Below are 13,147 nucleotides of genomic sequence, written 5' to 3'. Positions count from 1 at the left end.
CTGTTCTTCTGCCTCTGTTATTGATTCCTTCTAGTGCATTGTTCATCTCTGCTTGTTTGTCCTTAGTTCTTCTAGACCTTTGGTAAACATTTCTTACATCTTCTCCATTGTTTTCATGAGATCCTGGATCATCATCACTATCATTAGAAAACGCAAGATTATATTTAAAAAATATTTTTACTGGTTTTGAGTACATATGTGATTTTTCAGATAGACTCTTGCTAGTTATTCACCCCTATTGATCATGGCAATTTATTCTTGAATTTGGAATTAATATCAGTATGATGCATATAAATAATTTAATATTAGTTCAAATTACCAATATGTATGATTGTCAGCTAAGACCTTAAAAAAGACCAACCCCACTGATAGTTGTGAAGCAATAAATGATTTTATAGTAAAGTGGAAGTTATCGAAAAGCAAAGAAACTCAATTATTACTATAGAAATACTTGTAATTATTATGCTGAGCACTTAAATTCCTTTTATAAAATGCTTGATATTGACTTACCTGGTGGTCCACTTGCTAAGACTGCACTCGCAGTGCTCAGGGCCTCGGTTCTTTCCCTGGTCAGGAAACGAGATCCTACATACCACAAGTGAGTTCTCATGCTGCAACTAAAGATCCCATGTGTGGCAGCTAAGACCTAGCACAGCCAAACACATGTGTTTTTTTTTTTTTTTTTCTTTTTCAATGCTTAATATTCATAGTGCTACAGGAAAGTTGAATAAACAAAATCCAAAATTATGTTTCAGGTGAACCCTCTATACTTTTATTGAAATAGTAATATACTTAGTGTTCTGGGGATTTACAACATTTATATGAAATTATAAAACCTCATTGCAAAAAAATTGAATCTAAAAATTTTAGAGATTCTGCATAGTATATCTCTGTCACTTGTTAGTAGTAATCTCTGCTCACTTGTTAGATATTACCAATGAGATAAATATGGTGGTATTGCACTTATCAATTATTCAGAAGTGTGTAAATTCACCTACTTAGAAAGTTGTCAAAATATTCTCAGAATAGCAGCAATTCTTAAATGAACTATAGATACATAGATCTTAGAACATGTACCATGATTAGCCAGGATAGCAGGCAGAAAGTAGAATTTCTTTGTTTTCTGACAGTAGCTCTCCAAGTCAATTTAAGCTGGCTCTAAGGTCCAGTTTGGAGAGAAGTTAAGGAAGATAAGAGAAAAAGAAGAAAAACTAAGAGAAGAACAGAAGCTGGCATAAATGTAACAATTAAAAGTAACTATAAATAGTGGAAAGCTATTCACTGAAAGCAGCAGTAAATGACAAGAGAACAGAAACAGAAGTGAGGGAGAAGAGAAGAACACTGAGGCAACTGATCTTTTCAGTTTAATAGCCTAAAAAGTACTCTAGTATTTGAGTATGTCTGGAGTAAGGGCAAAGGTAAATCCATTTTCTGAAGGCCATAAAACATCAGTGTAGTATGGCCTGCTACAGTAAGGACCACAACGGTGAGCTGCTTTGAGTCTTAAGAAAAAGTTGAATTATGTTTAATGTATTTGGTTTACTACATTTCTTCATGAAAGTTAGGTGTTGAACTCTAAGTTAAATGGAATCCTACTTATCTGAGATACCACATTTCTTAGTGTGACTGGATAACACACAGAAGTTTAAAAGAAACTTAAACTGCACATGACCTTATATATGTGAACTTGATAGTTATTTCATTAAATGATTGTGGTTATAAGAATGTGAATACAAAATTTGCTTGAAAAAATTGTCATTTCTGCCACTTATAAATCAAGTTTGCTTAGAATAAAGTGGTATAAAGACAGCAGAAGTGAAATATGCATTTTGTAATGCACACTGTGGTTATGACAGTTTCAGCTATAAGCACAGTATTTTTAGAAAGAATAGAAGCTATCAGTTTAAAAGTGACTGGTTTAGAAATATGTATCTTATGGATATTTGTAAGAAAAGGAGAATGTATTTGAACAGGGGACTATTGTACATATTGTATAACTTTTGAAATTAAAATGTCCTCCCTTAATTTTTTTGACTTGATCGCTTTTCAGTGTATGCAGTCTCAATTCTTGGGATCCCAAAGTTGGGTCACAGGACACAAATGAAGGACATGGAAAAACAGAAATGAAAAGTTTATTTATTAAGGATTGATTTATTAAACATTAATTATTTAAAGGCTTTTCTTTAAAAATTTTCTAGTAAAGATTTCTTGTGATGATGACATATACAGCAGAGTAGCTCATATGCATTTACTTCCTATTAGAAGTTCTGAAGGACGTTGTTTTTTATGTGTATATATGTTAGATTGACAAATGATTATGTACTTTTTTATACTTTTGCAAAAAAAAATTTATATGTAAGATTTCAGTCTTTAATAGAAATTTATATTATCATCAATACTCAGAAAAATTGTATGAGGAACATACAGTTTTCATGGAATTCCTTATATAGTTTAAACAAATGCTAATGACTATAGATAATTGTCCCAAAATGAAGGGTTTTAATGTTGTTTTAACGTTGTTTGAACTACATAGTTTTAACTACGTACTTTTAACGTAGTTAACAACCCTCACGAGTTGTTATAAAAAGGATTTCTGTACTGTACTAGAACAAAGTTTAACTTAGATGACTTCTAAGTCTATGATTTTCTAAGTAATTCATTTATTTAACAGATATGTAATCAGCACCTACTATGTACCAATTTTTCTGTAGGAATCAGAATTAACCAGATTACAAGCCAAAATTTCTGGACATGAAAGGGCAGAAGACATCAAATTTCTACCAGCCTCATTTACATCTCCAGTAGAAATTACGCCTGATATTCAAGATTCAAAATTAGCTAAGCATTCTCACACAGCTTTTTTCAAGTGTAGAAAACTACGTCGCTCTATTAGTGCCAGTGATCTTAGTTTCAGAACTCATAGTGATGAAGATCTTTCTGAAGAATTACTACAGGACTTAAAAAAAATGCAATTGGAACAACCTTCAACATTAGAAGAAAGCCAGAGAGATCTAACTTATACCCAGTCAGACTCATTTAAACCTCTCACGTATGACCTCAATGATGATAATTCTGAGAATAATGACTTCAGTACTCTGAGTGGAATGCTAAGATACATAAACAAAGAAGTGCGACTATTAAAAAAATCTTCTATGCAAACAGGTGCTGGTTCAACTCAGGTATGTAACTTACGTTAGAAGTTATAATAATTTGTCTCCAATGAGGATCATTTTCTTTTTTTAAGGAAAAAATACATACATTTAAATAAAATACTCATGTCATTAGGTGATGTGCACAATTATTGAAAGTATGAAAAAACTCCTTGTAAGTTCAGAACACTTTTACCTAGACAAGTAGAGTTGAAAATTTAGCTTTTAAAATTAATTTTTATTAAAATAGGCTAATATTTGATTAAGTAGAATCTCTATACTTGATTAAAGACTAACTCTACCTCATATTAGGAAAGTATTTTTAACTCCAGAGTACTGGAGAATGTTTTTTGGAGTGCTAAAATTAGTTGTGTTCCTGGACTTCCTCGAAACCATTCTAGTAAAGATTATTAAGGTAGCCTTTTGTTTTGGTCATAGGCTTCCATAGTGACTCAGAATATCATATTCACATGATTTTTCTACTTCCATTATTTCTTGAACATACCATACTGAAGAGGCAACTTTATCGCTGCTACACATACATTACAGACTACTTGACATTGTTTATAAGCAGTTAATCTATAGTTTGCACACAAAAATAAAGAATTCTTTCAGGTAATTTCACCTTTTTTGAAATGTCCCTTTTCCTCGTTTCAAGCATATCAAAGTAGGTTTGGTGGCCTACAATGTTTAAAAAGTGTTTTTTGAATGGATCCAAGACAGACTGTTGGAGCTTTTATTCATTTCTCCACATCCTTCCTTACATGATTAAAAAGAACTTAATTTGGAACTCCCTGTTGGCATAATGGGCTTCCCTGGTGGCTCAGATGGTAAAGAATTTGCCTGCGATGCGGGAGACCTGGGTTCAATCCCTGGGTTGGGAAGATCCCCTAAAGGAGGAAATGGCAGCCCACTCCAGTATTCTTGCCTGGAGAATCCCCACGGGCAGAGGAGCCTGTCAGGTTACAGTCTGTGGGGTCGCAAAAAGTCAGACATGACTGAGCGACTAAGCACAGCGGCTAGCCCAGTGGTTAGGATTCCAGGCTTTGACTGGATTCACCCCCTGGTCAAGGAACTGAGATCCCACATTGTTAGTTTCCTTTCTTGGATTTTCATAATGGTTAATTATTTTGTCAGTTCCATTCACAATAGAGCCTCTAGCAGAGTAATATTTTGCTTTTGCTTTCAGGTTTTGACAAAAGCTTCAGAAACTCACAAAAAGTTACACACACATACAATTTTGAACACAGGTTTCAAGAGTTCACACAAATGTCAAGTTAAAAACTCCTGCTTTAAAGCAGTGGAAGTGTTGTGAGTTAATTAGCTGATTCACAGTTTATCAGGAACTTGAAAGAAGTATTGTTTTTAACAAAAAAAAAGCAGTTTTCAAAATACAGTCTGTATACCATGCTGTAAGATGAAAAATAAGAATTGAGAAAAAAAGGATGAAGTGGGAGTACAAGTAAATACCTAGAGACATGATAAAATTTTCAAATTCCTAGCCCAGGTAAAGATCAAGATATGACAAGAATATTTGACCTGTAGTTTTAGAATCTCCTGAGACATTTCCCTCTATGTTTCTACTTCTCTATATTGTGCTGCTGCTTTGTACAAGCATTTCTGTCCTGTCTTTTTTCTTTCCCCCTCTGTTTTTCTCTCTTCTCTTTTTTTTCTCTCTTCTGTTTTTCATTGACTTTATCAATTTAATTTAATCTTTCACTCCCTCCTGACCACCCCCCAACCAGAATTGTTTGCATCCATGCAATCCATTACTGACTTTCTGATTCTTGTTTTTGCAATTGACTAAATATTCTCCACTCTTGTTTTAAATTATGCCCCTGATTATTACAGTGGTTTTTAATGTTAAATGATGATTTCAAATAATAATTTATTATTTTGCATTATTCCAGGGAGAAAATTTATAGTTAAAAGAAGATAATGATGTGATGAAAAGTGGAAGTTTTGGTACTGTGTAGTGTTTACTTATTATATGTAGTTCCTACTTCATATAAACTGCTATTTTATTGCTTTTAAATAAATTTTATATTTTAAGATTTTTAAAGAAAGTTCTTTCTTTTAAAGCTTACTTATACTTTTTGTGAAAATTAATTCAATTTATTCATTATTCTGGTTTGAACTTGCTACTTTCCTTTATCTTTTACTTAGAAATCATTATTAAAATGCATAAGTACATTGAATAACATATTTTCAATCAGACTGCCATATTATTTGCTTATTTTTCTAGTGATAATTTATTTTTAAAAGAAGTAATATGAATTTAGAGCTCATTCTGCCACAGGTTCATAATTGTACTAATAATAGCTAACTTTTGTTAAATGTTTACCACTTATCAGGCACTGTTTTAGGCTCTTCATATTTATTGACTCATTTAATCCACATAACAATCTTTAAAGTAGATATTACAGGCATACCTCAGAGATATTGCAGCTTTAGTTCCAGACCATTGCAAAAAAGCAGGAAACAAATTAAATCACAGTAAACAAACATAATTTGTTATGTTTACATAACTATGTATGTTAGTCTGTGTAGCATTATGTCTAAAAAAAAAATCAATGTACATGCCTTAATTTTAAAATGCTTTTATTACTAAAAAATGCTAACCATTACCTGAGCCTTCAGCAAGTCATAATCTTTTTTTGGTGAAGGATCTTGCCTCTCGGTGGTTGCTGAAGGTTAGGGGTGACTGTGGCAATTTCTTGAAATAAAACAACAATGAAGATTGTCACATTGATTGACTCGCTCTTTAACAAACAATTCTCTGTAACATACAGTGCTGTTTGATAACATTACCAACAGTAGGACTTCTTTCAGAACTGGATTCAATTCTCTCAAATCCCGCTTTATCAGCTAAGTTTATGTGATATTCTAAGTCCTTTGTTGTCATTTCAACAAGCTTTACAGCATCTTCACCAGGAGTAGGTTCTATTCCAAGAAACTACTCTCTTTGCTCATCCATAAGAAGTAACAATTCTTTCATCTTGAGATTGTGGCAGTTCCATCAAAACTTCAGTTTGGTTCAGTTGCTCAATCATGTCTGACTCTTTGCGACCCCATGGACTACAGCATGTCAGGCTTCCAGGTCCTGGAGCTTGCTCAAACTCAAGTCCATTGAGTTGGTGATACCATCCAACCATCTCATCTTCTGTCGTCCCCTTCTCCTCCTGCCTTCAATCTTTCCCAGCATCGGGGTCTTTTCCAAGGAGTCAGTTCTTCGCATCAGGTGGCCAAAGTATTGGAGCTTCAGCTTCAGCATTAGTCCTTCCAATAAATATTCAAGACTGATTTCCTTCAGGATTGACTGGTTGGATCTCCTTGCAGTCCAAGGGACTCTCAAGAGTCTTCTCCAACACCACAGTTCAAAAGCATCAATTCTTCAGTACTCAGCTTTCTTTATAATCAAACTCTTACATCCATACATGGGGAAGGCAATGGCACCCCACTCCAGTACTCTTGCCTGGAGAATCCCAGGAACGGAGGAGCATGGTGGGCTGCCATCTATGGGGTCGCACAGAGTCGGACACTACTGAAGTGACTTAGCAGCAGCAGCACATCCATACATGACTACTGGAAAAATCATAGCTTTGACTAGACAGACCTTTGTTGGCAAAGTAATGTCTCTGCTTTTTAGTATGCTGTCTAGGTTGGTCATAGCTTTTCTTCCAAGGAGCAAGCATCTTCTAATTTCATGGCTTCAGTCACCATCTGCAGTGATTTTGGAGCCCAAGAAAATAAAGTCTGTCAGTGTTTCCCCATCTATTTGCCATAAAGTGATGGGACCAGATGCCATGATATTCATTTTTTGAATGTTGAGTTTTAAGCCAGCTTTTTCACTCTCCTCTTTGACTTTCATCAAGAGGCTCTTTAGTTCTTTGCTTTCTGCCATAAGGGTGGTGTCATCTGCGTATCTGAGGTTACTGATATTTCTCCCAGCAATCTCAATTCCAACTTGTGCTTCATCCAGCCTGGCATTTCGCATGATGTACTGTGCATATAAGTTAAATAAGCTGGGTGACAATATACAGCCTTGACATACTTCAGGCTCCACTTCTAATTCTAGTTCTCCTGCTGCTTCCCCCACTAAAGTCTTAAACACCTCCAAGTCATCCAGGAGGGTTGGGATTAACTTCTAAATTCATGTGAATATTGATATTTTGACTCAGTAATGATATTTTGAATCAGTAATGTTCTTACTGTCATTTAGCATAGTGAATCCTTTCTGGAAGATTTTCAGTTTGCTTTGCTTAGATTCATCAGAGGAATCACTCAGCTATAGCCTTAGAAAAATTTATTTCTCAAGTAATAACTCTTTGAAACTAGAAATTGCTCCTTGATCTGTGGGCTACAGAATGAATGTTGTGTTAAACAGCCATAAAGACAACATTAATCTAGCTTTACATCTCCATCCAAGCTCTTAGTGGTCAAGACCTTTGTAAATGAGCAGTAGTATTTTGAAAGAAATCTTTTTTCTGAGCAGTAGGTCACAACAGTTGGATTCAGATATTCAGTAAACCATGTTGTAGACAGATGTGTTGCCATCCAGGATTTATTGTTGCATTTACAGAGCACAGGCAGAGTAGATTTAGCATAGTTTTTAAGGGCTATGGGATTTTCAGAATGGAAAATGAGCATTGGCTTCAAGTCACCATCTGCATTAGCCCCTGACAGAAAGTGAGCCAGTCTTTGCAGCTTTGAAGCCAGGTATTGACTTCTATCTATGTATGAAAGACCTGCATGGTATCTTCTTTCAATCAAAGGCTATTTGGTCTACGTTGAAAGTCTGTTGTTTAGTGTAACCACTTTCATTAATTATCTTAACTAGATCTCCTTAACTAAATGACTTGCTGCAGCTTCTGTTCTACATCACCCTGTAATGTGATGTGGGGAGGTGGCATCTTCCCTTAACCTCATGAACCAGCCTCTGCTGGCTTCAAACTTTTTTTCTGCAACTTCCTCACCTCTCAGCCTCTACAGAATTGAAGAGCATTCAGGCCTTAATTAAGAGTTGGACATTAAAAAAAAAAAAAAAAGAGTTGGACATAACTGAGTGACTCGGCACAGCACAGCACAGGGCCTTGATTAGGCTTTGGCGTAAGGGAATGCTGTGTCTGGTTTGATATTCTATTCAAATCACTAAAACTTTTTCATATCAACCATTAGTAACATAAAGTACTGAGGAAAAAATTTGATGTGAGACATGAAACCTGTATATTAAAAAGTTCAAAACATTGCTAAGACAAAGATTTAAAGAAATAGAGAATATATATCACATGCTTGGTGTTCATTATTTCTAAGATGTCAATTCTCTCCCAAACTGATTAATGTATAGATTCAGTGCAGACCCAAACAGAATTCCAATAGGTTTTTTTCTTTTTCTTTGAAGAAGTCAACAAGCTGATTCTAACAGTTAATTGGAAGCGTTAAGGACTTAAGAGTAGAAAAATAATCTGGAAAAAGAACAGAGTTGGAAGACTTACACTGTGTTACCTAATTTCAAGAATTATTATAAAATTACAATTCAGTAGATCCAAAAATGAGCTCATAAATGTATCAGTGGAACAGATTATGTACTTATATATTTATATGATTTAATATGTATTTACATATACAATATGTAAAGGTATATATTTAATTGATTTTCAGCAAGGCACCAAAATAATTCAATTTTGCAAGGAAAGTCCTTAACCAATTATGATGGAATTTTTGAAGAAACCAAAGGGGAAAAAATAATCTCAACCTCTACCTCATATTTTTAAAATTAAGTTAGGGTGGCTCATAGACCTAAATGTAAAAGCTAAAAGTAAAAAAATTCTAGAATGAATAGAATAACCTCATGACTCTGAAGTATGTAGAGATTTCTTAGGACCCAAAAAGCACTAGTTATAAAAATTAATAAATTAGTTGATCAAAATTAAAAACTTCTTTCAAATCTCTCACCATTAAGAAAATGAGAGCTTCGTTGGTGACTCAGTGCTAAAGTATCTACCTGCCAATGCAGGAGACATGGATTTGATCCTTAATCTAGGAAGATCCCACATGCTGCAAAGCAGCTAAGCCCATGCGCCACAACTATTGAGCCTGTGCTCTGGAGCCTGGGAGCCGCAGCTACTGAAGCCTGTGCCCGAAAGCCCGTGCTCGCAAGAGAAGCCACCACACTGAGAATCCGACTCAATGCAACAGAAAGTAACCCCCCTGTGACACAACTAGAGAAGAGCCTGTACAGCCTAAGCCCGCTTTAATGAAATAAATTATTTTTAAAAATGAAGATGCATACTACAGAGCAGGAGCTATAAATATATGAGACATAAAACTTGTACTCAAAAAAATTTTTTAAAAAAGAAAAAAATACATAAATTAAAAAAGTTTTTAATCCCAATTTAAAAATAAGTAAAAGACTTAGATACTTCAAAGAATAATATATGTGAGTGGTCATGTGAACATTTAAAAGTATTCAACATCTTCAGTCATTAAGAAAATGAAAATAAAACCCCAACAGGCTAAATGGGTAGAATTAGAATAACTAATATTAACAAATGAACAACAAAAAAGAATAGCTAATATTAAAATGACTGGTAATGCAAAGTGATGTGGAATATCTAGAATCACTTTGGAAAATCCTTTGGCAGTTCATTTTAATTTCTGCTTACATCTGTTATATGATCCAGCAATACCATTCTTGGGTATTTAGGGAAATGAAATGAAAACATTTGTCCACCAAAAGACTTGTACATTCATGTTCATAGTATCTTTTCTCATTTGTAGCCAAAAACTGGAAAAACTATAGTCCATGAATATAAGAATAAATAAAAAAAAAAAAAAAAGAATAAATAGACAGCCTGATACATTCATACATTTAAATACTATTAGAAGAATAAACTCCTGTTATACAGGATAACATATATAAGTCTCAAAAACATATTGAATGAAAAAAGCTATACATAAAACTAAATACTATATGACTTTTAAGAACGAACAAAACCAATATATAATAAAAATCAAAATAGTGCTTGTCTCTCAGGGGCAGGACATTGAATAGAAAAGGGATAGAGGAAATTTCCTAGGATAATAGAAATGTTCTGTCTTGATTAGGTTGTTACACAGCACAGGTATATATACATTTGATAAAATTCATTGACTTACATGCTTACAATATCTGGCTTAATTGTTCATGAGTTCTATATCAATAATAAGAATTTAGATATTTAGAATAAGGAGAAACGGGCTTTGAGATCGTATAGATCTGGATTTGATCCTGGTTTCTTCACTTTTAAAAGCAGATGACCTTGAGCTAGTTACTGACTCACTGAACTTTAGTCTCCTTAAATGTAAAATAGAGGCAATAGCTTTAGAAGCTTATGGCAAGGATAAATTTAGATAACACACATGAAATACTAGTATACTACCTGAATAGAGTAAGTACCCAATAGACAATAACTGCTATCATTGAGGCAGTATAATGTTGAGGTCAAGAGTGTGGGCTCTGGAACCAGATTACTTCTGAACCAGTGGCTTTGCCACCAGTTTACTGTGTCACATTGGACAAGTTATTTAATCTTTCTGTGCCTTTGTTTCCTCAGTAATAAAATAGGATAATGGCACATACCTTAAATGGTTATTATCAGTATTAAGTCAAATATGCTTAGAGCACTTAGAACAATACCTGGCAATAGTAAGTGATCAGTAAATCCCCTATTACCTACTCTTATTATTCATTTTCTCATTTAACCTAGGTATTATGATGGTCTATCACTTCAAATCACTCCCTTGCCATTATCCTGAAATTTTTAGTTTTTTAGTTACATGGAAAAGCTTTACTCAATTCATTAACTGTCCTTTTTTCCCCTTATATTTAAGTTGTTATATATTGTTTGGGAAAAGCATACAACCATGCTGTGGAGAAGACTGCTAATATTTCACCAAAATTGGTCCTTTTCCTTTTTCTGTAATTACAGAGTTTTAGCTGGGCTCAGTGGCCAGACACTATATTTCCCAGCCTCTTCAGTGACTTAAGTTCTCATCAGAAGGCTACAAGCGGAAATGTGTATAACTTCAGGCCTGGGCATTAAAATATTATATATGTGCTCCTCCAAGGTCTTTTCCTTTCTCTTAAGCTGGAATTGCCTGCAACCAACTTCAGTCATGTAGATGAGGAAACCACCGTAGGAGATGGCAGAAAAATGAAATAGAAAGAAGCTGGGTGCTTACGTGACCTCAAGCATTCTCCTTGGATTATTACATAAGAGAGAAATAAAATTCTGTCTTTTTGAAACCACTGAGTATTGAGGATCTCTATGTAAAGTAGCTTAACCTTACCCTAATTTTATGCCATTGCCTAAAGATTCTTTGTATTAATCTTTATCTCCACATGGATCAAATCTTCACTACTCCTAAGTCTATCATGACACCCATACACAGATACATATTTTGCAGGTGACTTTACCTCTACTTCAAAGAAAGAATGGCAGCCATCAGACAATTTCTACAATTTCCTGCCCCTGCATTTACAGACTTAATCTGCACTCAGTTTACCTCTTGTTCACCTGAGTGAAGTTTAGGTTTCCCTCTAGGTAATCTGTTTACCTTTATTTTGAATCCCTCTCTGTATCCTCAGGGACTTATCCCCTTCATCAATAATTTCCTCTCATCCCTCTTGTCAACTGTTAATTTTTTTCCCCATCAACATTAAACATATCCAAGTCTCACCTAACCTAAAAAAGAAAAATCTTTTCCTCAGTCTCACATCCTCAGTCTAGCTTCCATTCCATCATGTACTTACATGGCCCATATTCTTGAAAGAGTTCATTAAATTAACTGTTTCTGTTTCATTTCCCCTCCCTTCTCATGTGCCTGCAAGAGATCCAGCTTTTTTGGTTATTTCCCAGATATATCCCAGAACCTCCCATGAATGCTTTATATCCTTTAAATTCATTCTAGTTGTCAGATATCACCTAAGCCAGAGAGGCAAAGCTAACAGGATAAGTATCCTTGTTGGCCATAGCAAACATTTGATTTATTTTAAAACTATTCAAAAGATGCATGCATAATAGATGAGACCATATTATTTTGTTTCCAGTTGATGTCCAATTAATTCCACTTTGCTTGGATTCCATTGTTACCATGTAACCTTATAAGTATACATTTGCTTCACACAAGCTTTTTATTAGTAAGATGAGACTGTGATAGTGTGTCAGTATGACTGTCTAGTAAATTTCATTTACAAATTATTTGGGTTAAATATCAGTCTTCTATGAATGATTGCCATGTATCAGTTTTTCTAAATAAATAGATTTTGTTATCTACAAAGCTGAGTATCAAGCTATAAGCCACAGTAGGTTTATGAGGGAATACCATAACATGGCTCTCTTTTGAGGGGTCAGTTTACTGTCTGAAGGTAAAGCCTTACAGCTTGCTATACATATTTAAAAAAAATATGTATTAGAGTGAACACAGTGTAGACTTAGGACAAATAAAACAACTTTTTGTTGACAGGGAAGAGGGGTATTGTTCTTAAATCTAGCCTTTCTCAAGGGGAGATTTTTAAGAGCAAGGGGGCACCAAATATTGTACTTAATGGATTGGCAAAACAACTATAGGATAAAAGCGAAGTATAATTTAAAGGTGAGGGAGTACTGGAAAATCTTAGAATTAGGGCAATAAAAGTGTGCTATGCTTAGTCGCTCAGTCATGTCTGACTCTTTGTGACCCCATGGACTGTAGCCTGCCAGGCTCCTCTGTCCATGGGAATTCTCCAGGCAGGAACACTGGAGTGGGTTGCCATGCCCTCCTCCAGGGGATCTTCCCAACCCAGGGATTGAACCCAGGTCTCCCACATTGCACGCGGATTCTTTACCGTCTGAGCCACCAGAGAAGCAAGCCCAAGTAAACTGGAGTGGGTAGCCTATGTAAATTAGGTCAAGCTATTAGAGCTGACCTGCTCTACTACATTATTTCAAACACTCCTATCATAAGTGGCTCCAGTT

General features: G+C 34.8%; 1 protein-coding gene across 1 annotated transcript in view; it reads left to right on the top strand.

Annotated features, from left to right (window-relative positions):
* The window catches only part of CCDC18 (coiled-coil domain containing 18), a 126,814-nt gene extending 113,881 nt beyond the window's left edge, over window positions 1-12,933 (top strand). The window contains exons 28-29 of the mRNA XM_043460617.1: window positions 2,712-3,179; window positions 11,120-12,933. Coding sequence (XP_043316552.1) covers window positions 2,712-3,179; window positions 11,120-11,233 — 582 coding nt within the window. The 3' untranslated portion in view covers window positions 11,234-12,933. The remainder of the gene's footprint in view (window positions 1-2,711; window positions 3,180-11,119) is intronic.
* The last annotated feature ends 214 nt before the right edge of the window (window positions 12,934-13,147 follow it).

The sequence above is a fragment of the Cervus canadensis genome, chromosome 2 (genome assembly GCF_019320065.1).
Source record: "Cervus canadensis isolate Bull #8, Minnesota chromosome 2, ASM1932006v1, whole genome shotgun sequence".
Taxonomy (NCBI): Eukaryota; Metazoa; Chordata; class Mammalia; order Artiodactyla; family Cervidae; genus Cervus; species Cervus canadensis.
Note: the sequence above shows the minus strand (reverse complement) of the source record. Positions and strands in the feature narration are given on the sequence as shown.